Consider the following 26099-nt stretch of genomic DNA (forward strand, 5'->3'; position numbering starts at 1 on the left):
CAAAAGATCCAGAACTCTTTAAGGATTGTAAAGGGACAAGCTTGAAAGCCTGACGCCAATCCTCCCTTTGTCCAAAACCACCACCCTAACGGCTCCAGCCCCATGAATTCCTAGTTTAAGAATCTCTATATCAGATGCTATCAAAAGTTAGTAATCGTAGCTAACATTTATAGAGTGCCTACTAAATGCGGAACACTGTTCTAAGGGCTTTACATTTGTTAACTCACTTTTAAATCATAAACATACTGAGATCAGGAAAGTGGTTTAACTATTCTTAGTTTCAGTTCCCCGTAGTACAGTACAATAAGATATTTTGAGAGACCATATTCACATAACTTTTACTACAGTATGGTTTTAATTGTGCCACTTCATTATTAGTCCTTGTTAATCTCTTACTGTGCCCAATTGATAAACTTTATTATAGGTGCATGTATGGATAGGAAAAAAGACAGTTCACATAGGGCTTGGTACTACACTTGGTTTCAGGCATCCCAGGGGGTTTTGAAACATATCCCCAGTAAACAGGAGGGAACTACTTACTTTATTTCCAACTTCCACATAAGCAAACTGAGGCACACAGAGGGCAATTTGCCTACAGTTAAACAGCTAGTGTGGTGTAGACAAGATTCAAATCTAGGCAGTTTGGTTGCAGCGCACACACTCTTAATCAGGAATCTTTGCTAGTTAATTAGACAATTAATGAGAAAAGGTATATCAGGAAAACAATCTAAGAGTTACAAATAAGTATTTTCTAAATGAGGTCGGAAGAAAAAAGGATAGAACCATAGTCTCCAAAGCATTTCTGTCTGTTTTATTCCTTGCCAAACATTAAAAACTGTGATTCTATTTCCTGCTTTGAAAATCAGTTCTGTTTTGCAATGCTCAATGCCTTTAAGATGAAGGTTTCTTTGTAATATTAACAATCAGTGCACTCTTTCTTTCAACTCCTTTATTAAATTGGTTGCAAAAAAGATATATATTCTTATATTGACAATTCTTATCATGAATAAAAGCATCAAAAATAAGGCAATAGCAAGATGTGCTTCACATATAAACAATCATGTTGTAAGAATAAGAAACCTGAATCCCTGTACAACAAAAAGATTAGGAAGCAAAATGTGAATAAGCTTGTATTCAGAATATACCTATATGTGTGTGCAAAGACAATACACTCATCATATACCTCACTTAGGTTCCTTTATGATGCATAATTCCTTAATCATTCATTTGTGAAACAAGAATGAATATTAAGAAACATGAAATCCAAATTGCACTTATTTTCACAATATCAATGCTAAACTCAAAATAGCAACTTCATTGACTCTCAATGGTAAATTTCAAACATGGAAAGCAATCTTAATTTTTTTAACCCTGTGACTAGGGTCTGCAAAAAACGGTGGATTATTTTACTCTACTTACAAAGAGGCTGGGTCTCAGCCTGCACTTAAACAGCATGAGCAACAAAGGACATGAAACAAATATCACTAAGAGTAATGCCCATACATATAAAGATATCTAGTTGAGCCATGTTCTACTTACACAGCAAGCCTATTAAACCACTAGCATAACAGATCATATCTCATGAAACAGAAGTACTAAATTAACTACACATCTATCAGAAATTTCCAAATCCCTGCTCCCAACACAATTTTAGTACACCTATTAAGTACCACGGGTCATTTAGAAAAACAGAAAAAAATATACACCTAGTCTTTGCAATTAAAAAAAAATCATAACATAAACAATGTTAGATATAAATTTTGAACTCAATATATTTTTTCCTACATATTTATGTAATCAAGGCTCTTTAAGCAAAGACAGGTGGTAGGTATATGATCTGTACAAACTTACAGTAGTGTATATTCCAAATAAAGATTTTTCTTCCTACTATAGTATGACAATATAACTGTTTTCTGAATGAAGATACATGTTACGGCTTAAGGTGTAAACACTTTGGAAGGCAAACAGCTTAGTGAAAAAAATTACGGTTCATTTAAAAATGTGTATCATTTCATAATATACCCCTGAACTTTCAAATTTACATGTGAGAATACATTTACATCTTAACTTTCTAGGAAAGGCACAGGCTTTATGTAAAAAAGCAGCAAAGTTTTAAACCCACCAATATATTGACAAAGCCATTACTTTTATTAGAAACAAATAATGCTTCTCAAGGTGTTGGCAACATGTCATAGTATCAACATATACTTCATACAGTGTATTTCTCCCTTTAATTATATTCCGGTAGGAGGTGGAATACCTCCTTGGCTATGAGGGGCAGACGTATTTGATGGACTGTGTAGGCTGGTCTCCTTGTACACAAACCAAGCATTTCCTCCCCAAAGTATCATATTTAGAAAGCCAAATATCTACGAAAGAGAAAAATAAATATGAAAATCAAATACCTACTTATAAAAATTCATGCCCTACTTAAAAATCTCACTTTTTCTTTAAATATGTAACATTTTTAGGCAGTACGCCATTATTTCACTTAAAGTTTAATACTACACACAATGAGAAATAAGGAAGACTACATTTCAATGTACAAAATGTGGTTATATAATGACTTATTCCCAATGAAATAAGGCTAAATCTCTAACATATAAAATCATGGCTAAGAGATTTAGTTACTCTTCCAAATACTTTCACTTTTCTCCTATTTAGAATGATTATCAACTGCTTGTGTAACTTTTCCCATTTACTTCTTATCACCCCCTCCTACCGTCTCTTCTACTCCAATCCAACAGTTGTAGCCACAAAAAAAGAGGAGTCACACAACTTTACTTCCCATCCCAATGAGTCAACCTCAAAGAAATTAATCTTCCTGGCTGGGTGTGGTGGCTCATGCCAGTAATCCCAGCACTTTGAGAGGCTGAAGCAGGCAGATCACTTGAGGTCAGGAGTTTGACCAGCCTGGCCAACATGGTGAAACCCTGTCTCTACTGAAGATACAAAAGAATTAGCCGGGAGTGGTGGCACATGCCTGTAATCCCAGCTACCTCGAAGGCTGAGGTAGGAGAATCACTTGAACCCAGGAGGCGGAGGTTGCAGTGTGCCGAGATCATGCCACTGAACTCCAGTCTGAGCGACATAGCGAAACTCCATCTCAAAAAAAAAAAAAAAAAAAGAAATTACTCTTCCCAGATATAAATCTGACTAGATGAAAGAAAGTCTCAGAGATGAATAAAATCATGATCTTGGTTACAGGTAATACTTTTTTTAAACAAACTTTTCTTCACTAAACACTATATTGTTACTAGAATTCAGGTAGCTGAGTAAAAATAAAAACCATCCAGAGATTTACTGAAAGCTATTGCTTTCCTGAATTACTAGTACTTTAAACAAATATATGAAAGAAAAAAATTATAAATAATGCATACATACCACAGATACATTTAGGGATCCCATACTGGTCACAGAGCCAAAGTAACACAGTACTGCTTTCTTCTTACAAGGCGGAAGTTCATCAATAATATTGTGACCAGTAGCTATTTTAATATCTGTCAGAGCTTTAGCCCAGGCTGAAGTGCTCACCAACCACAAAAAAGTGGCAACAAGTGTAACAACAAAGTCCTAAAGCAAAAATCAGTAAGAGTTAATAATGAACAATTAATTTTAATACTAAATTTCAAATCCATGATGAAGAAACTGAGATTACATTCAATCTTATGGTGCTGAGAAATGGCCTTCATGATATACTTTATTAAAAAAGTCAGTCAGCATAGTAAACATTGCTGTTAGTGTTACAAGCACAGTGCCTGAGTTACAACAGTAAATAAGACTCAGTCATCTCCTCAGAAGTCTAAGATTTTCACACTAGAAACCAAAGTTTTATACAGCCTTCAACATAACCTCACCTCAGCCACTTACTCCCAGGACCATACCTTAGACCTTGTCATCACCAATAACCGTATCCTTCCGTACTCTGTTTTGATCATCCCATTTTCCCATAACACCTCTTTCCAGCTCACTGTCTCTGGCACCCCAATCCTAAAACTCCTTTGACCCCACCAAGACCTACAATCTGATCCTACTGCTTTCTTACTGTCTCACCACTTCACTAATGTCCTCACTTATTTTAATCAATTTCTATTCTAAGGGCCTTCATTATCATCTCTTGCACATACTCTCAACTCCCTTATCCTTCTTCCGCAAAACTCTAACTTTAGTTAAACCAAATTCTCCATGAGATGGATAATAAAATCGTGAAAAGCACACACCAGAATGGTATCTCTTTTAAATTTCCTAACCACAAATTTTAAGAATGCTCATTATATTAAGAAAAAGGCAACAACAAAAATCTCCCAAGACACCTTATCACTATTAACTCTGTACTAAATCCTTTGCTATTTATTACAAAGAATGGGATGGTTTTAATATTTTAGAATAAATGGTTCTAATGGGTGGTTTTAATATTTTAGATCATAAGTCTAATCTTGTTTGATCTTCCTTCAAATTAATGACCAGGGTAGGAATAATATAAAATTTGTATCTTTTGGATGCTATATATGCTAAACATATGCGTACACTCAAGGATAGGAGCTCTTACATATCTGCAGCAAAAATCTTTCTAACCTCAGAATGGATTTTGGAGCTTATCACAGAAGCATTTTGTTTTTTAAATAAACCGAATTAGTTTTTAATTATTTTGCCAGCCACCTTTTAGTCATTTATTAGGTTGATGCAAAGGTTATTATGGTTTTTGCTATTTATTTTAATGATAAAAACCACAATTATTTTTGTACCAACCTAATATTTAGGACAAATACCAGTGATCTCTTAGGAGATATAGAAGCTATGCTATATAGCTTGCCCACTCGGTCAAGACAACACTGAATGAATACTTAGGATTAGAGAACCAAAAATAATTACTAATTACATGAACACCGAAGTACATGCATTTTGTATCTGAGCTCTCTGCTGCTACTTGTCCTTTTAAAAAACCTAGATCAAAGAGAAAAGGCTAGAAATATAGCTTATATTTTCTGCACTGTGGAAGTACTCCCCCCTTTTTACTGCTGTACATCTGCTATACATTCTGCTGCAGGTAGACATTTTCTAAATGCTTGCTAGAAATACAGTGTTTTTTGGAAAACTGATGAGTAACATGAGGTTATATCGCATGTTAAATAATTTCTCTTTACAGAAAAGTTCACAACTTTGATCAATATATGTCAAATCCTCCTAATTTTCAGGTATTTTCTTCCTTCCAAAGTCTTTTTTTTTCGTAGTTATACTCTTAAATCCACTTTGATGGCTTGAGGCATGACATTCTTATATTTCAAAAGCAGGAACTTTTCTGAAAATGATGCACAAAGTAACCTAGCTTGAAGGAACGTGGGGGGAATTCTGGTCCCTTCAGATAGTATTTGCTCTACTCAGGACTCTAGTCACACTGCACTCTAAGCGAATGGTGCCACCTGGAGCTCTGCAATGCACAACCTGCAGCTGCCTAGGGCAGCTCTACTCCTCCCAACAATTCACAATATGATTCATAGATTTTTAGAATTTGGGATACCCTAATTTTGTTTGGATTCATTTTCTGGTATTCTCAATTTTCCACATTGCCTTGAAACCTTAAACTCCTGCTACTTAACAAAAAAAAGTGCTATATTTACTTCAAAAGAGAATTGAAGTAGATTTAAATTTTCATAACTGAAATACTCCTAGAAACACCTTAGCACAGAATTGAGAATATTGCTAAAAGGGCTTGTCCTCATTAATAGTACCTAAAAATTAATGTCATATTTGGCTATATCTTAAATTTTGGGTATCTCAAAAAAAAACCTTTTTTTTCCCCCCCTGAGATGGAGTCTTGCTCTGTCACCTAGGCTGGAATACAGTGGTGTGATCTTGGCTCACTGTAACCTCCACCTCCTGGGTTCAAGCGATTCTCCTGCCTCAGCCTCCCAGTAGCTGGGATCACAGGTGCCCACCACCATGTCCAGCTAATTTTTGTTATTTTTAGCAGAGATGGGGTTTCACCATGTTGGCCAGGCTGGTCTCGAACTCCTGACCTCCTGGAGTGATCCACCCACCTCGGCCTCCCAAAGTGCTGGGATTACAGGCATGACCCACTGCACCCAGTCTCTCAAAGAAAATCTTTTAATATTTTTATGGTTACATTAAAAATAGAACTGAAAATTAAATTTAGAAGCTAGACTTTTATAGACAAGAAGCACCTATTATGTAACAATAAAAACCTACTTAAGGAATTTTGGATTCTCTCTTTATATGACCACTAATTGGTCATTCTGAGGTGGAAAATTACTTTTTACGTTTCTGAATGATGCAACTAGGTCAGTTTTACAGTTTTATCAGACAAAAACCACCTACAAAAATAGATCTGAATGCTGCTTTAAGAAGGGTAGTATTTTTAAAAGTTTACTAGACAAAATATGAGAAGTAAAGGGCACACTGATAGATTTAGTAAAAAAATTTGTTGGGATGACAAAATGGCAAGAAATAGCTTCTAGTTATAAAGAATTTTGACAAAATATAATTATCTATAAGATTATTCCAGTTCCCTTTTAAATAAGATTTGAAAAGTCTGCAGAAGACACAGATTCCTAACAAGTATGTTGGATAAGCACTGCAAATTAAAACAGTTGATGTTTTATCTTTTTAACAACCGAGAAGTATTTTATGAAAACCTCTAGTTTTCTTGTGTCTCCTATGACATAAGAAACAGAATTAAATATGAATCATAAAAGACTGTTGTATTACTTACCATTTCCATTCTTATGATCCAGCAGCAAAATTAAAAATAAATACGTAAATAAAACTTGTAATGTTATTTAATAATCCTTCATATTTAAATAGCCTTCCCTTTAAAGTAACTTCACAAATAATTAGCAGAAGTGTTTTCTCATACATATGAATGACCAGTATCACACATAAAAAACACCTCTGTTTTCCCTTTAAGTCACTAATAACTGACTTTGTAGTTACTCTTTTATAGTGGAGGTGTAGCTTAAAACCATGATTTCTCTCTGGATTTGCCACCAATAATCCAGGGCAAATTCTACTAACTAAATCTCAGAGAATATTTCTAGCTCAGTAGGCTCTGAAGCCAAAAGTATCAGGACTTCAAATCTAAGTCCTTTGTTGATACCTCAAAGATTCAAAATTAGTTCATGGTTGCCACTAATGCTGAGTATAAGAATTACCTGGGTCTGATTTTAAATTAAGGAGTTTAGGGACATAGACCAGGAATCAACAAACTTCTTTTGAAAAGGGCCAAATAGCAAATATTTTTTATCTCTGTTACAACTACTCAACTTTACCATTGCAGTGTGAAAGCAGCCATAGGCAATGTGTAAATGATTGTGTATGGCTGAGTTCCAAAAAAAACCTTTACTTAAAAAAACAAGGCCAGGCTCCTGGCCACACCTATAACCCCCAGCACTTTGGGAGGCCAAGGCAGGCAGATCACTTGAGCCCAGGAGTTTGAGCCCAGCCTGGGCAACATGGTAAAACTTCGTCTTTACAAAAATACACAAAAAGTAACTGAGTATGGTGGCTTGTGCCTGTAGTCCCAGCTACTCAGGAGGATCATTTGAGCCCAGGAGGTTGAGGCTGCAGCAAGCCAAGATGGTGCTACTGCACTCCTGCCTGGGCGACAAAGCGAGACCTTGTCTCAAAAAGTAAATATATAAATAAAGAAGTAAAAATAAAAAATAAGACAGTGACCTCTGGGACATAGTTTGTGAACCCATGATATAATTAAACTCAATAAGTTTTGTAGAAGTATAAAGTGGGCCTTTAGAGAAAGAAAAAAAGTAAGAAGCAGAAAGAGTTATGAGACTATGTTGTGATAAGTAATTCTTCAAATTAAAAGAATTTCGACTTAATTTTTTTGCTATTTGTAACCTGATGTGCTTTATTACATATCTGAGTTTTTTCCAAGTTAAAATAGATTTAAAAAAGAAACAAACTTTCCTTATAGTGCAAATAGGCTAAAAAAAATTGAGTTAAACTTAATGGGAGAAAGCTCAACCTCGTGGCAAACACAGGCTAAAATATGCTGAACTGGCTTACACCAAGAATTTTTATTTCCAGTATAAGAAAATCTATATTTAGCTTATACAAATTATTTTTGTATTTAAAAAATAAAGTGATTACTTACTATCATAGGAAGTTTACGACTATCCAGATACAGACTCGTGTAGCCAACATAAAGCAGAAGGGCAGCAATGCAGTACAGGAACACAAAGACTGCAAAGGTAACATAGAATTGTGCAGAAGAAGAGTAATCGCCTATGAGGACGTAATCTTTCCAATTTACATCACATATGTTTACACCTGGAGGTGGCTGAAATGATGCCTCATTCAACCTATTAAAATAAATGTATGAATTATTGGACTTTCCCAACAGAGACAGAAACATTTAAGCAAAACAATGAGTGACACTTCAGAAAATACTCCCCAAATATATTAAAAACATTCCTTTGGGGAAAAAAGTAAAATTCAAATATTATATTTAAGTAAACTGAAATTTTCATAATAAATGTATATGTTATACCTGGTATTAGTTTATGATACACTGAATATAGACTGAATTAAATACTTTCATACCCAGATACTATCTTCCTGCAGTAAACAATTAGTCAGGTAGGAGAGATTATACCAAATGGTTTATACTGTGAGACATCATATTTCATTCTGTGTGGCAGAGTATGTGTGACTAGCCCCAAGAGAGCCAATTACAACAATGATTCACATTTTTAACCCTGGATCAATAGTTGCTAACAATAAATATTGCCTTTCATTTTTCCCAACCATAAATTGTAAAAAACTTGTCACTAAAGATGCTGTAACAGTTCCTTATGTGAGAAGTGTCTAGGAGAAAGGATACAAGATAGAGAGGCTTTGATGATTAACCACTTATTATCTGACTTATCTTTAATATGGGGATTTTATTTAATCATCAAAACAGCCTTACAAGATAATACTTCCAATTACTGGACCAAAAAATTGAGTCTTGGGTGAAGTAAGTAAAATTAGTAAGTGAAAGAAGATTCCCACCCTGGCTTAAACATAGGACATATTCAATAAACTTTTCAATGGATACTGATGTCAAACAAGACTTCACAGATGAAATACTCATTTTACTTTAAGAGTAAGAAAGTGTGGCTTTATGCTAATGAATGAAATATGGAATCTCTTTTCTTTATATACATATGTCTTAAAACTATATGAAGACATTAATATTCAGCAATTACAAAAAACACTGAGAATCTGGATTTTTCTAAGTTATGTTTCCTTCTACATTAGGGCTTCTTATACTAAGGTGATAGAACAATCTCTAGTTTGCTTTACTTTTACATTTCCAATCCTCTGTTAGAATAAAATTATTAAGGCAACATCACATTGTTATAAAAGTTTCTAAATGCTTACTCTCACTTTCTGTACTATTTTATCACAGACCAGGAGATGTTTTTAGACAGGCATGGGTCTGTGTACCACAGTTTGGGAGGTAATGATCACTTACAAATGAGCATGCAGTCTAAAATTTTCTACCCCCCACAATCAATAAATTGCTCGAAATCTTAATGACTCACTGTGAAAGTAAAAAGAGTTGTGAAACCATTAAAATAAATATAACTCACCTGAATGGATAACCAAAAGTAGCTGTAACAGTTTTATTCTCAGTAATTGTGGGAGGACAATTCACTTGAATTTCTGTTTGGCCCTTAAAACCTCCACAGGTGGCAAAAGCAAAGATAGAAGCAATCTACACAAAGTAAGATGAAAAAAGACAAAAGAAAAAAAAGATAAGCAATACTACACCCAAAACAAGGGTCACTAAAACTGTAAGCACACTGATTATTAAAAATTGGCTAACATTCTAGAAATTCTTTTTTTGAGACAGGGTTTCTGTCGCCCAGACTGGAGTACACTGGCACGATCAGGGCTCACTGCAGCCTTGGCCTCCCAGGCTCAAGTGATCCTCCCACCTCAGTCCCCCAAGCAGCTGGATCACAGGTGTGCATCACCACACCTGGCTAATTTTTTTTTGAATTTTAGTAGAGATGAGGCCTCGCTATGTTGCTCAGATTGGGCTTGAACTCCTGAACTCAAGCAATCCTCCCATCTTGGCCTCCCAAAATGCTGGGATTACAGGTGTGAGTCACTGTGCCCAGCCCCCACTACCCTTTTTTAAAGAGATGAGTCTCACTCTGTTGTATAGACTCAAGTGTAGTGGCACAATCATAGCTTACTGCAGCCCTGAACTCTCAAGTGATCCTCCCAAGTAGCTGGGACTAAGGATTGTGCCACCATGCCTGGCTACATTCTAGAAATTCTTAAACACAAACTAAGATTGTGAAAGACATTAAAACATTCATTTGCAAACCTCGACAAATGTGATTTTATTTTCCCCAGAGTATAATATAGAAATAAATGTACCAGCCCATATGACAATTCATTTGCTCATACTTTAGTGTATCCACTAAGTATTAGTATGAAATATAGAGGGAGACTCATTTATTAGTATCAAAATCAAAAGGGGTGAATTGGAGGTATTTTTATTTGGAACACAAGTTACCAGTAATTTGTAAAGCCAAGAGGTTGTAAGCAGAGAAGAGACACTATTTCATGAGCCTGTTAAACCTCCCTTGTGGGTATTTCCAGGTCTCAAAAAGTTGTTGGAAACTTATTTTCCGAATCATGTATATGCTTAAAAAAATGAATGGTGTTCTCTCAAATACCATCTAAAACACAAAAAACCTTAGAAGCAACCTAAATGTTGACAGGGAATCAAACTATAATTCATCCATTCATTCATTCATGCAATGAAACACTATATACCTGTTGGAAATTAACAACATAGAATGTTGGAGATTAACAACATAGAAAGTGTTCATTACATATAAAGTAGATTTAAACAAAAACTAGAAAGGTTATGCATCAAAATTTTAACACTGGTCACCTCTCAAAGGAAGATAAATAATTCCTTTTTATTTTTGTACTTGTGAATTTTCTACAAAACAACACAAGTAAGCAAAAAATTCCAGATGCGCTGTTAAAGTCCAGGAGCTCAATCTTTCAGCAAGTGGTGATGGCTCTATTTTCAAAATACATTTGCAATCTGACCACTTGTACTGCCTCCTGATCTGAACTACCATCACCTTTTGCCTGAATTTTGCACTAACAGCCTTCTAAATGATCTCTCTGCTTCTGCCCTTGCCCCAGCTTCAGTCTGTTATCAACACAACAGCCAAGACAATCTTTTAAAAATGTAAGGCAGAAAATGTTATCCTTTGCTCAAAACCCTCCAAAGGCTTTTGAGCTCTCTATGAATAAAAACCAAAGTTCATATAAAGGCCTGCAAGATCCTTTCTTCCCTTATATTTCTGATCTCATGTTGCTACTTTTTCCTTTACCTAATCTGTATACACAAACTGCTTTCCATGCGATACCTTTAATGACACGGGATAAACTCTTCCTTCAGGACCTTTGCACTGGCTATTTCCTCTGCCTGGAATACACGCTTCACTCCCTCACTTCCATAGCTTCCTGTTCCAGTATGACCTTCTCAGAGAGACCTTCCCCTCACCACACTATATCAAATAACAGCACTCCTACCCCGCACTACCTATTCCCTCTACTCTATTTCTGCTCTGTTCTAATTACCACTGCTTGACACAGTACTTAATTTGTCTGTCTTTCCCTAGAATAGAAACTTGAAGAGGTCAGGGGCTTCGTTTTGTTCAAGGTCACACACACTCAGCAACTGGTAGTAGATAATATTCAATGCAGATTTGATATCAAATCTTCACTGTTGAACACTTGACATAATGCCTCCCATGGATTATTCCAGGGCCTTGAATCTTGTAGGCCATAATCCACATAATAGTAATTGTCAAGGGTTTGTTTTTTCCCATCCCCCCCCCCCCCCAACAAAAAAGATACATGAAAAGAATCTGGCTACAGATAGGAAGAGTCTGAGGTAATGTCCAGCACATAGTTTGGGTCTTAACTGTTAAGAGGTGATCCCCAGTTTTTACAGGATTTCAAAATATGTAAAAGTAACTTTCCTTGGAAAATGTGTCATGAAATCATTTTTCATTATTTGTACTAAATAATGTTTTATGTTAAAAAAGAAGGTAAAGATGGAAGAATCAATACACTCTCAGAATAAATATGCATGAATACACAGAGTGAAAAGGCCAGAAAATGAGTCCTGAGCATATACCCACGTTTAAATTAAAAAAAAAAAAAAAAAAAAAGAAAAGAAATGAGATACACAAATTGAACCAATGGAGCAGAATAAAAAGGCCAGGAATAGACTAGTGTGTATAAGACAAATTGTATCTAACAGAGTTGATTTGTAGATCACGGAGGAAAGGAATGTGGTGGTTTTAAAGATATGCCCACAAACTCTTTGATACAACTCCCATCAAGAGATGGAGCCTGATTTCCCTTCCCTTGAGTGTGAACTAAATATAGTGACTTGCTTCTACAGAATAGAATATGGTACTGTAGAAGAAATGGGATGTCTTTTCTGAGACTCAGTTATAAAAAGATTGCAACTTTTTTTTTTTTTTTTTTGAGACACAGTCTCGCTCTGTCACCCAGGCTGGAGTGCAATGGTGCAATCTTGGCTCACTGCAACCTCCACCTCCCAGATTCAAGGAATTCTCCTTCCTCAGCCTCCTGAGTAGCAGGGGTAATTACAGGTGCCTGCCACCATGCCCGGCTAATTTTTGTATTTTCAGTAGAGATGGGGTTTCACCATGTTGGTGAGGCCAGTCTCGAGCTCCTGACCTCCGGTGATCCACCCGCCTTGGCCTCCCAAAGTGCTGGGATTACAGGCTTGAGCCACAACGCCCGGCCAAAGATTGCAACTTCTGTCTTCCTTTCTCACTCTCTTGAACTTTCTCATTCTCCGGGGGAAGCCAGTGGCCATGTTGGGAGGATACTCAGGCAACTTTTATAAACTCATATGGTGTGGAATTGAGGACTGCCAGTAACCACATGACTGAGCTTGGAAGGGGATCCTCTGAGGTTTGTCAACAGTCATGAGAATGAGCTGGAGGCCTTGAGATAACAGCAACCCCAGCCAACAGCTTGACTGCAACCTTATGGGAGACCCTATGCCCAAACCACATAGCTAAGCTGCTCCCAGATTCCTGACCCACAGAATAATGGGTGAGATTTATTATCTCACTTAATAAAAGTCAACAGACCTTTGTTTTAAACTGCTAAGCTCGGCATAATTTGTTATACAGCAATAGATAACTAATACAAGGAAGAGCTGTTCAGTAAATGGTCCAGATGAGCTGCACACAAAAGTAAAAAGTCTTTAAAAAATGTGAAGACAATATAAAAGAAAACCTGTGACCACATGAAAAGGAAGAATTTAAGATTTTTTTTTGTAAAAAAGAACCATAAAAGATTGTTAAATTCAACTACAGAAAAAAAATCTTAATCAAGTCAGCTGTTGAATGTAAAACAAGCTACCAATTAGATGAACATATTTATAATTAACATAATGTCACAAAGGATTTACTAGTATATAGATCTAAGAGAAACCCTTGCTCACACGTACTAAGAGACATATAAGAATGTTCATGAAAAATGGGGAGGGGAAAAGCAACAGGGAAATGGATAAAATACCATAGTATATTCTTACACTGGGAAGTTATATGGCAAAAAAGATATAAGAATTACAACTGCCTACATCAACATAGATAAATCATAGAAATCCAATGCTGAGTTAAAACAAAAACAAAACAAAAACCATGTGCATATGACTACCTAGACTATAAAACCATTTTTTAAAAAGCTCTGTTTACCTGCCTACATTACACCTGCCACTATTTTTGTTCAGGCCCTCACCATTTTTCACTGGGACTAACCCACCAGACTCTTCCTCACATTTCCAATTTCATTCCAATTGATACTCATCTTCTATAATGTGGGCACTATAGCTGCAGTACCCAGTAATGCTACTTGTGAGTCTTGAACACTTTACATGTCACTAATCTAAATTGATATATACTCCAACTGCAAAATACACACTAGATTTTGAAGATTTACTATGAAAAAGATGTAAAATACTTCATTAATTTTTATATTGACGAGTTGTTCAAACAATAATCTGGATAGATTGGGTTAAGTAAAATATATTGTTAAAATTAATTTCACCTGTTTCCTCTTATTTTAGTGTGGTTAATAGAACACTGAAAATTACTATGTGGTTTGCATTTTTGCTTCCCATTGTATTTTTTTGTACTGGAGAGAGCTAGTTTAGAATGATGTCACACTGATCTGAAATAAAAATCTGATCATGTCCTTCCCATTTAAAGGAATTTCCTCAATTGTTTTTCAACCTAAATTAAACAAAAAACGCTCAAACTTCTTAATTTGGCATAAAAGGCATGGCTGATCGATCCTCAACTTTATCTTTCTAGACAGATTTATCTGCAGTCTATTCACTGCTGGGTACTGTATGATTCTGTCACATTATACTGCTTACTGTTCCTGAAACATACCATGTATTTATGTCTTAAATGTATATGCTGCTTCTTCTGGGAATGCCCTGTCTCTGATTAGCTCATCTTTTAAGGCCCTACCCTTAAAAGATGAACTCTTGATTCTTCTCTTGAGCTATCATAGACATTAACTCTATTATATATGAACTCTACTATAGGCATTTTTCTTGTGTAACTTGCTTTATAAAAAATAAAATGGGGCCGGGTGCAGTGGCTTATGCCTGTAATTCCAACACTTTGGGAGGCCGTGGCAGGAGGATCGTTTGAGCCCAGAAGTTCAATACCAGTTTGGGCAACACAGTGAGACCCTGTCTTAAAAATAAAATAAAAAAAAAAATTAAATGGAAAAATGAATTTCCTAATATAACAAGTAGCAAATAAATGGCATACTGCACTACAGCTTGTTGCTTTCAAGACTATCACTTCTACTGCTCCTTTGCCAGACTGGTCATGTCTTTGCACCTGGTTTTGTTTAGGATTTTCAGTGACTAGCAGAAAACCTGGCACATAGCAGATGCTCACTAAATAACTACTTAATTAAGGAAAAAATAATTTCCAATAACTTATAAATAAAACCATATTTTGAATCTTACATAATTATTATTTTAAAGCTTTTTGTTATAAGGATAGATAAATATCATGACAGCAATTCTGGTCTTTATCTTATAGAAAGAAGGGACAAAAGCACGTATTTTATATTAAACAAAGTACAAAATTATGAGGGCAAAATATCCAACTATCTCACTTCTCCCTACATTCTACTGCTATTTTGATCTAGACTGGAAGTTATATACTGGCAGCCTGTTGGTAAAACCTGGCCTGCAAATATATTTGTGTGGCCTTTCCAGTATTACAAAAAAATGTGAATTTGTTGTCATTGTTTTAATATCAGGGTATTACACATAAAAATTTGGATTTCCTGCTTTTCCTGTGTATGGGAAAGCTGAAGAATGGCAACATCAGACCTACATTCTCATAAAGCAACAATCAGAACTGAGTGACAGATGTCACTTATGGCAGAGTATGTGCTTTCCAGGTTATCCGCTTCTCCATTGTCTTAACAGCCCTCAGGATGTGTGTTAGTTGCCAATAAGTAATCAATGACATACTATTGTTTTTCTTCCAAACATCTTGCTTCACTCATTTACTTTAGAGGGTGGTTCCTATGACCATTTCAGTTTCTAACCCTAGTCTAAAATGAAGGAGTACTGGTGTTCTGATTTATATTTTCTGGCCACTTTTGAAACTTATTTTCCCATATACTCCTACCCCATGAAGAATGACGGAAACTACTGACATGGAATTCTATCTGCACAGTAACTAGTAAGAATCCAGGGGCGGGGTGACAGCAAGCTTCTGTTTAGTCAGAAAAGTTACATGTTCACATACAGCCCCAAGTATCCAGAGAAACAGTCCCACTTCTCTGCCCACCAGACCCATACTAGATGACCACCGTGGCAGATCTTATTCAGAGAATTGTAACCTCAGGGTGAATAGTACAGCCTGGTTTTCTGGAGCACTAGTCTCCAAAGTAGACTGGAGTACCAGAAGAAAATATGTAAACTTCTATTTAGATCTACTTTCAGACTTAAATAAGGAATTGAAGCTTTATTGCAATTAATATACCACTGAAACCCATGCTGGGCATGCACATCAGAAGGTCACATGTCAGTACAGCATGCTGGGTATCCTGAAGGTAAGGGGAATCTCATACATGGAAGGACAGACAGTGATAACCTCATCTATTCTTTCACTTTTAGTGTTCATGCATTACAATGTGAGTGGGCCTGGATTTATGGAATAATTTGTCTAGTTTTAACCAAATCAACCTTCACAAAATTGACCCATGGCTTTAAAATGTCTTCAAAGAAATAGATTGGTAACACACACAGTCATGTATAAAAGAGAAAATGGAAGCATTCATACTACTCTATGATTACAATCATCAGCCATATTACAAGGTATAAACAGACTACTTAATCAGATCACAAGAAGGTGGCACAACAATAAAAAATTATCAGAATAGTATCTGAAGCAAGGATTTAAAAATATAAACAAAATTTGCACTGAGTATATAATATACCTTAAGATACTAACTGACATAGTAAAACATGCATCTTAAGTTGTAGATGCATATTGTGGCTCTGTCCATAAAATTTTGCACTAATAGGAGTGCAAAAAAGACTCTGGAGGCTGGGCACAGTGGCTCATGCCTGTAATCCCAGCACTTTGGGAGGCCAAGCCGGGTGGATCACCTGAGGTCAGGTGTTCGAAACCAGCCTGGCCAACATGGTGAAACCCCATCTCTACTAAAAATACCAAAAAAAATTAGCTGGGTGTGGTGGTGGGCACCTGTAATCCCAGCTAGTTGGGAGGCTGAGGCAGGAGAACTGCTTGAACCTGGGAGGCGGAAGTTGCAGTGAGCCGAGATCATGCCAGTGCACTTCAACCTGGGCGACAGAGTAAGACTCCGTCTCAAAAAAAAAAAAAAGACTCTGGAGGCTGGGTGCAGTGGTTCATCTCAGCATTTTGGGAGGCCAAGGCAGGTGGATCGTTTGAGCCCAGGGGTTCGAGACTGGCCTGGGTGACATGGTGGGACTCTGTCTCTATAAAAAATTATAAAAGTAGCTGGGGATGGTGGTGTGTACCCGCAGTCCCAGCTACCCAGTAGACTGAAGTGAGAGAAAAGCTTGAGCCTGGGGAAGTCAAGGCTGCAATTAGTTGTGATCGCGCCCCTGCACTCCAGCCTGGGTGACAGAGTGAGACCCTGTCTCAAAAAATAAATAAATAAAATTTAAAAAGAGTTTGGAGACTTAACTTCTATTGCTAGACCATGCTAATTCTGAGGATTCTACTGGAGAATACTAGTATTCACCTGGTTTATGAGTGTTGTTTACACGTTTCTAGTTGCAGGATCCTCATTGCTATTTAATTTCATCATTAATCTGAAATCATCTACTTAAATTTCTTTCTGTCCAAGGTTTAGTTTATCAAAGTGATAACTGAAATCTTCAAAAATAGATATAAAAGTATATTATGTATGAGTGTTTACATGCAAAAGAAATGTATGCTGGTTTTAAGTCAAATGATCATTCAGCACTTAAAATGAAATATTATAGCACGTTTGCCTTTACAATCAAAAGATTAGATGCCTAGAGCCAACGTATGATTTTTATGAGTCAAAGTCCGAAATGTTTACTAAAGTTATTCATTTCAAAAAAGTATTGTTTTTGATGGTGGTATTTCAGTTTATTCCCACTGGGAAATAAAGTCAGTTACAAAGTGCTTCAGTTTCACTCTACCTCCCTTTGCTTCTAATGTACAATAGTAGAAAATTCTAAATAGCCTGCCAAGATAATTCCATAATCCTTAAAAATTTGGATTATGGCCGGGTGCGGTGGCTCACGCCTGTAATCCCAGCACTTTGGGAGGCCAGGGCGGACGGACTACCTGAGGTCAGGAGTTTGAGACCAGCCTGTGAAACCAGGTGAAACCCCGTCTCTACTAAAAATACAAAAATTAGCCGGGCAAGGTGGCACACCCCTGTAGTCCCAGCTACTTGGGAGGCTGAGGCAGGAGAATCACTTGAACCTGGGAGATGGAGGTTGCAGTGAGCTGAGATCATGCCACTGCACTCCAGCCTGGGTGACAGAGCAAGACTCCGTCTCCAAAAAAAAAAAATTGGATTATGAGAAGTAAACTCTAGAGTTCCTAGTGAAATAAACAGCTAGAAGTTTTTTTGCTAACTCCTAATCATTGTATGTTGAAAACACCTTTATGTCACCTTAAATCTCTGAGGAACCTAAATATATTTATTTAAAAATCATTTATCAGCCAGGCGCGGTGGCTCATGCCTATAATCCCAGCACTTGGGGAGGCCGAGGCGGGTGGATCACTTGAGGTCAGGAGTTAAGAGTCCAGGCTGGCCAGCATGGTGAAACCCCGTCTCTACTAAAAATACAAAACTTAGCTGGATGTAGTGGCGAGCGCCTGTAATCCCAGCTACTTGGGAGACTAAGGCAGAAGAATCTCTGGAACCTGGAAGGCGAGGTGGCATTGAGCTGAGACCACACTACTGCACTCCAGCCTGGACAAGACAGAGACTATATTTTTAAAAATTTAAAATATAATTTATGGTTTTAAAAATAGAAATCATTTTCTAATTGCTCTACTATTTTCATGTTTTCTGGAGTGAATCAATATCCTGATTGTTGATCTGGCTGGCTGTCTTGAAGTAAGCCTGTCACTCTGTGGAAAACTGACAGCATTTGTTGCCACTGACATAATTTGAGTTTTTAAGTAAAAATTAGTTTTCTTCATGTGTTTTAGGATATTTGATATAGGCTCAACTTGATTGTCCCCTCCTGCTTCTATCCCTGTCTAGCGGCTTTATGGTCATGGTCATTTCTGCTTGGCCTTCTGAGTCCCCTGGTCCACAAACACACCTTATGATGGGACCCCCAAACCACCAACATAAGTGAACATACACGTTATCACAAATCCAGACCTTAAGCCTGCAAGTAGATTGGTCCAGGTCTTGAGAGGCTATATATATCTCTTTATTTCTACACTTTTAAGTACTCAGCTCTATTTAAGTCGTAAATCCAGATAGTTGGTTGAGCTTTCTCCAGATTTATTAATAATTACCAAATTTGGGAATAGTCTTTCTCCCTGCCATATTTTCTGTTCTGTTTCTGGTCCCCAGTGGTGTTTACCTCATCAATTCTCAATGCGTGGTCTGTGGACCCCTGAAAGCTCCCAAGGCTCTTTCAGGAGTTCATGAAGGTAAACATTTTCCTAACGATACTAAGACATTATTTTCCTTTTACACTGTGCTGACATTTGTACTGATGAAGCAGACAAACTGGTGGGGAAAACTGCTGGGTTTAGTAAGAATCAGGAAGAATACCAAACTCTATTTCACTGCCACATACTTGCAGTTAAAAACAAAAAACCAAAAACAAAAAAGAACAAAAAAACCCCACCAGTTTTACTTAAGAATGTCTGATGAAGCAGTAAAAATTGTATTAAACCTTGACCCTTGAGTTCTCTTGTCAGTAGGATAAAATGGGAAATGCAAATAAAGACTTTTGTTGCATACCAAATACAATGGTTGTCTCCAGAGAATGCATTTAAGCAACTGAGTTGTAAGCTGAACTAGTGGCTTTTTTTTGTAACCACCAAATTTCTCCCATCTTCACAGTCAAACAGCGGTTTATGCTGTCTTCACTTTCTTACCACACATTCATTCAGCTTACTAAAATCTGGCTTTTTGATTTTACTGAAACTGCTCTTGCTAAAGCCATCAGCTAGTCCTTATTTTACTTTACCATTCTATTGCACCTTACGTTTTGGGGTACTCTTTTCTTGAAATTCTAATAGTGATGCCAAGGCATTATTTCCCTCAATTTTCCTAACCATTCCTTCTCTCCTTTGCAGGCAAATATCTGCTATATCTGCAGCCCAAACTCATATTTTAAATTCTAGATCCATATATGTAACTGTATCCTATAGGATACCTCCAAAAGATGTAAAGAGACCACAAACTCAATACATCTGAAACCTCTGACTTCCCACAAAATCTGCTCCTCCTCCTCTTAATGACATTACCTTGAATATGCTAATGGCAACCAAGTCAGAAAGACAGCAGTCATCTTAGGGTCCTCCCTCTTTGTTACCTTCCATATATATTCTAATTTGTAACCCCCTTTTGTAAACCCCTTCAGTCCTACTGAAACTAATTTTAGGCCCTCATAATTCCTCAATCAACAGATTTCCCTTCCTCCAATTCTGGCCTTTCCAATCCATCCTTTTAGAAATGTTCATTTTGTCGGCAGTTAGAGGGATGGATTGGAAAGGTCAGAATTGGAGGGAGAAATCGATTGATTGAGGAATTATGAGTGCCTAAAATTAGTCGTATCATTGACTTGTTTAAAGCCTTTAAGTTCCCATCCCCTATGGCAGGGATTCTGGGCTTGAGTGGAATAAACACTCCAATATTCTGTACCATGCACATATGCATTTTCCTAAGGAAAGGGCCCAGATTCCCAAAGATTAACCCCAGAAGCAGCCAACCTCTGAAATCTTTTCAGAACAATCTCAAACCGTACCCTCCAACCTAGCATATATTCCAACTAACCCCCAATTACTTTTAAGTTCTCATACAGGGTTATGCTGCTTCAACACTTCCTTCCACTGAACATAAGATTCCTTCTGCCTAGAAAGCCACTCCCCAAGTGAACCAGTACCCATCCTTCAAGTGTTCTTTCAGCTATGAAGTCCTCCCTAGTTCCTCCAAGCAAATGCTCTCTCCCTCATTTCTTCTACTATTCTTTGCATACACCTTTATCACAGTTTATTATATGGCATTTTTGTATTTTGTATGTCCTTCATCCTTAATAGATCATGAGAAAAAGACCATGTTTTATTCATGTGGTATGCTAGTGTTTAGTACAGATCTGGTATAAAATAGTCAAATATTTACCACACCATTAACAATCTGTAGTCTTTTCATAAAAGGCTCTCATGTGTAATAACAAGCTGTTCAAACTGAAAGTATTTCTGTAAGATGCTTAAAAAGGGATATTTTTCAAAATACATCAAAACACGAATGAACTTATCACTAGTGCTTGAAATATTAAGGAAAAAGCTAAGTCTACAGTTGTTTAAAAATTTGACAAAAAATATAAGCACAGATATAAAGAGCTGCCTCTTCATTTAAGTGGAAATCTAAATTATTAGTTATACATTTAATTATAATCCTCAATGAGACTAAATCTAGATATAAGACTTTCTTAACGTTCATATTTGATTAGCCTCGTTAATGAGATTTTCCTCTTGCAATTTTTAAATGCTTTAATCATGGTTTTCTTCATACTTAAATCTGGACTTAGGTTTAAAAAAATCAAGTATATTTATTTATGCGTCTTTAAAGTAGTCATTTGTGTGAAGTCAGCACTACTTCAGTTTTCAGAAAACACACAAAATGTTCAGTGAATGGTGAAATTGCCTAACCCCTTGGGCGGTTACAATGGTCCAAGTAGGAAATCACATTAGGTACCCATCAGAGAAACTGAGTTTCTACGCTGCTTTTAAAAACATCCTCGGTAGGTTATTTAGAACAGGAAATTGAAAGTTCTTATTCTTCTTCACCACTCTATCACTAAGGAAAAGGGCGAAAAAGCTATGGATGTAAATGCTGCTGTCTATAAACACAACTTGCCTGCAGAAATACGTAGTGGGCCACGAAGTTTGAAGGAAGCCCGCAGTGCCTGGTATATTCACCAACTCCTCCAAGTAACTGATCATTGCCAAGGTCGAATTAATAAGTGTTCTTTTATGTTAATGATTGTGAGTGTTCTCAGGAAAGGACTAAAAGCTGACTTTCTAAACAGGATGTTGTTTGGAAATACCCAAAACAAACTCGATGTCCATTCCTAACGTGTTATTAAGTGAACCGATCTGACTCGATGCGTTTTGTTAAAAGGACTTTCTTTAGTTTCCCTGGCCCACAGTTTATTTTTTTTACTATTTTTAACTCGGAGCCCATCTTAAAAACAAATTACGAACGGAATGCTCGCCAAATCACGTCTACAAGACAAAATCGGCTTCCCAGGGAGCTGGACCTCGAGTGGGCACCGGCAGGGACGTAACCGCTGAGCCTCTCCGCAGAGCGCGACGCCGGCCGCCGGGTTTCGGTTAGACCGCAGCAGGAAGTTTTCCCTTCCTCTGCGGGAGGCAGTGGAGCCAAGGGGAAATTTGGAACTCCCACTCCACGGGGGCACCCAGAGGGGAGCTCCGGTGTGGGAGGGTGGCTCCCCTGGGAACCAGGCGGCCGAGGAGCTCGTGATTCGACGCCCGCCGCGGCGTCTCCGCCCCGCGCGGCCCAGGCCGCGGCCTCTCTGCCCTCCCTGCCGTCCACTCCCAGTCCCGGGGCGGCGGCCTCAAAGCCCGCGCGGCAGGGCTGCGTCCCGGCTCGCAGGTCCCCGTCTCCCCGCCTAGGGCGCCGCGCCGAGCGACAGGCGGGCCTGGCCGGCGCGGGCTGCACTCACCCACTCGAGGACCTTGATGAAGCCGAGTGGCTCCTTGAGCGGGTTGAGGTTGATCTGGAAGCCGGACATCCTCTGAGGGAAGGAGGGAGAGAAAGTCAGGACGACGGGGCGGAGGAGGGGACCGACGACACCAGAGCAGCCCGGTGGCGAGGAACGGCAGGAGGGGCTGGCGCGCTGGCCGGGCTCGGAGGCGGGCCCGGGCGGCCGTGGGGCGGGGCGGGGCGGAGCGGCGGCGGTTGAGCTGCTGGCTGAGACTCTGGGGCGGAAACGGAGTGGGGCGGCTGCGGAGGCGAGGGGCGGGCCGGGGCGGGGACCGGGAGGCTTCTCCTCAGGCCGCACCTGGCCGAGTCGACTGATCCGCTGGCGAACCAAGTAGATGTTGGGCGCCATACTGCGTGCGCCGCGCCCCCTTCCCTGCGGTTCAACCCCTGGCACTCGGTCTTCCCCTGCGCACGCGTGCACGCGTGCGCTCGTCGGGCCCGCGCCGCGCTTCCGGACCCGCGCGACTGCGGAGAGCCCTGACCCGGGGGCGCCCACGCCCGCGCCTGCGCAGCTTGGGGGCGCTGGCCTCAGAGACACCCTCGCTTGACCCCGAGCTCACCACAGCTGAGCTCACTACACCGAAGCCGGCCTCTCCTTCCCTTAACAGATCTCAACTTTTATATGAATTTATAATGTATTGGCACAGATGAAGTTGTGTTTCAAGGCATGTGTTAGGGGCCTTTGATTAAAATTGCAAAACAACAGACTTCTGGCTACCGTGCTGTGGGGTGCCTCGAAAGTGTGAATCACCAAAGATTCCTACGGAAATTAGGTTTATTTTCAAAGTTACCATCGCAGCCATGGTTGAAAAATGAAGTAAGTTTATACCTAAAAGAAAAGTCGTGGCCGGACAGGCCCTCGGTGACCTACACTTTCACCTCTTTTACGCTGTCGGTCGAGAGTCCTCTTTTTAAGGCATCGTTGGTATCTTTCTTCAAGAAGCTGACCCCTTTAAGATTCGGCTTAGGTGATACTTTCCTCTTGGCACGCAGTTATGGGAGCCCCAAGGTAGTGTGATCTCCTTCCTGGCTTCTTCAGTACCTGGAAAGTTCCTGGACAGCTGGAATGTGGTCATATTCGTGTATATGAAAAACCAGCTCCCAAGGACTTACCTGAATTTCAAGCACGAATATGATTTGCAGGCTACTTGCCACTGAGGTTATTCCGTCAGGGTTGACAACTGTTATTGAACGTCCTTGTAGTAAGCGAACCCTTTCTCTTTCGAGACCTATCTCCTTGTTTGCTGTCTAGAGAGTGCAAAAAATACATTTCATTTTCTATGCAGACAGAGACAATCTTTATTTTTATCTTGGCTCCCGTTCCTCAGTCCCCAGCACAGTCAGTGCTCAGTGAGCACCTAATGGCATATCTCATTTTGAAATAACATTAAGAGCTGGGCGCGGTGGCTCACGCCTGTAATCCCAGCACTTTGGGAGGCCGAGGCCGGCGGATCATGAGGTCAGGAGTTCAAGACCAACCTGGCTAACATGGTGAAACCCCGTCTCTTATAAAGATACAAAAAAAATTAGCCTGACGTGGTAGCACGCGCCTGTCATCCCAGCTACTCAGGAGGCTGAGGCAGGAGAATCGCTTGAACCGGGAGGGAGCGGGGGGAAGGGGCGGGTTGCAGCGGGTTCCTAATGGATGGTTGCAGATTTCTCCCACTAAGCAACAAAGCATCATAGATACCCCTTAGGGCTAGGTGAGTGGAAGGTGACCATACACTGCTACCTGGTGCGTCTGAGACCACGATGAGCGGTGCTCCAGGTCTTCCAGCTTCCTCTCTCTCCTTTTTTTTTCTACTTTGTTTCTGTATCTTCCTCTCAGTAGTACTTCTCTTTTTGTTCTCTTTAGCCCGTTTTTCTAGGCTTTTACTCTCATTCTGTTGAGGTCTTCTGGGTAGGCACCTGGGGACGGAGTAGTGAATAGTAAGACTTTTAGCTTGAGCTTCATATTCATGAAGATTCAAATTAGACTCTTAATGTTATTATTTTTTTTTTTTTTGAGACAGAGTCTCGCCCCGTCACCCAAGCTGGAGTGCAATGGCGTGATCTCAGCTCACTGCAACCTCTGCATCCCCAGGTTCAAGCGATTCTCCTGCCTCAGCCTCCCGAGTAGCTGGGATTACAGGCACGTGCCACCACGTCCGGCTAATTTTTTTGTATCTTTATTAGAGACGGGGTTTCACTATGTTGGCCAGGTTGGTCTTGAACTCCTGACCTCATGATCCGCCACCTCGGTCTTCCAAAGTGCTGGGATTACAGGCGTGAGCCACCGTGCCCAGCTCTTAATGTTATTTCAAAATGAGATATGCCTTGAAAGATTAGAGATATGTTCACATGCAGCTTTATTAATTAAAGATCTAAAATATACCATAACTTAGTAAACCAATATTGGCATCTCTTCTTTTTGTTTATTGAAGGCCTTAGAAATTGGAATTGGCCAGGCTCTTTCTCAACTTCCACGCTAAACTTTCTGTTGCTTCTGTCTGCCTCTCCTCACTTTCTCTCCTGCTTCTTCTTCAAGCCCACCAGTGGAAGGCATGGTGGTTACTTTTCCTCAGGAAACCTTCAGTGCTAGAGTAACTCCTTGAACTTTAAGAAGGTTCCTTCCTTGGCCCTGTGGCACTCGGTTTTAAAGATGGAGACCACCGAGGGTGAGCAGAACCACATCTGGTCACTTACCAGAACTCATTCGCAGAATCTCTCTTGAGCAGAAGAAAACAGAAGTGAGCCGCCACTGCTCACCTTCAGTCACAGCCTAGCACTGCTTCTGCCAGTCAGCTGAACTCAGGGGCCTACCTTCCTGAGAAGGAACTGGCTGCGACTGGCAGAGCCAGTGAGATCTGATTGGGCAACAAGATAATTGTGATTTTTTTTTAAATCCTCCCCAAACAAAAGTGTTTAAACAATAGCATCTCATTGAAGGCACAACTGTTCAAAATCTGGGAAGAATGTTCAGATGACTGTATCACATTGACTACAACACTGGTCATTTTCTGATTTGTTCCTCAAATCTGAGGAAAGAGCCAGATGCTCTGGGAACAACATGTTTCAGGTCTACTCTACCAGGGCTGTTTGGAAAAGAATCCCTGTAATATAAAATGGTTGTGTCTATCTGAGGTAGTATTATTGAGCTTTATCTGTGGTGGTATAATTATGGCTAAGTTACCTACATAATTTGTGATTGTTTTACTTTCTCTCTGTGGCTTTGAACACATGTGCCAGACTGTGACACTTGGGATTTAGGAATGCTCAGAAGGCCAGAAAGGAAACTATATTTAGTCAACCATATATTAGCTATATTAGACATCCCATTGGCTAACTATAATATTTTTTGTTTTTCTCAATGGGAATACAAAGTTTTGGTCATCTTATTGGCAAGATGAGACTTTGTAACTCATTCCCAACCAATATTTATCTCCTTTTCTGAAAAGATATTGTTGAATACCAAATTCAAAACCTGACTTTTGCTTATAAACACAAATAGGTGTTTTGTTTTCGCT

The 26099-nt window shown here is 39.0% G+C and overlaps 1 protein-coding gene across 3 annotated transcripts; it reads right to left on the minus strand.

Annotated features, from left to right (window-relative positions):
• Positions 1–934: 934 nt before the first annotated feature.
• Positions 935–23188, minus strand: SYPL1 (synaptophysin like 1). 3 transcript variants are annotated; one of them, XM_031012930.2, is made up of 6 exons: positions 22892–23188; positions 22553–22624; positions 9612–9736; positions 8129–8336; positions 3385–3573; positions 935–2369 (listed from the first exon to the last, which is right to left on the minus strand). In XM_031012930.2, the coding sequence occupies exons 1-6, from the start codon at positions 22940–22942 to the stop codon at positions 2235–2237; spliced, it is 780 nt and encodes a 259-aa protein (XP_030868790.2). In that variant the 5' UTR covers positions 22943–23188; the 3' UTR covers positions 935–2234. The 3 variants fall into 3 exon arrangements, with proteins under 3 accessions (XP_030868790.2, XP_055248576.1, XP_055248577.1); XM_055392602.2 differs by lacking the exon at positions 935–2369 and adding an exon at positions 3007–3105 and having other exon boundaries at positions 22892–23040; XM_055392601.2 differs by having other exon boundaries at positions 22553–23155.
• Positions 23189–26099: the final 2911 nt, after the last annotated feature.

This window comes from Gorilla gorilla, chromosome 6 (genome assembly GCF_029281585.2).
Source record: "Gorilla gorilla gorilla isolate KB3781 chromosome 6, NHGRI_mGorGor1-v2.1_pri, whole genome shotgun sequence".
NCBI classification, from domain to species: domain Eukaryota; kingdom Metazoa; phylum Chordata; class Mammalia; order Primates; family Hominidae; genus Gorilla; species Gorilla gorilla.

Excerpts from the sequence above, each read along its gene's own strand:
- SYPL1 (XM_055392601.2), bottom strand. The coding sequence starts at position 22,942 with ATGGCGCCCAACATCTACTTGGTTCGCCAGCGGATCAGTCGACTCGGC. Across the intron at positions 9,737-22,552 it reads TCATCAAGGTCCTCGAGTGG|ATTGCTTCTATCTTTGCTTT; the intron begins GTGAGTGCAGCC and ends TACTTTGTGTAG. Across the intron at positions 3,574-8,128 it reads GTCGTAAACTTCCTATGATA|GACTTTGTTGTTACACTTGT; the intron begins GTAAGTAATCAC and ends TTTTTGCTTTAG.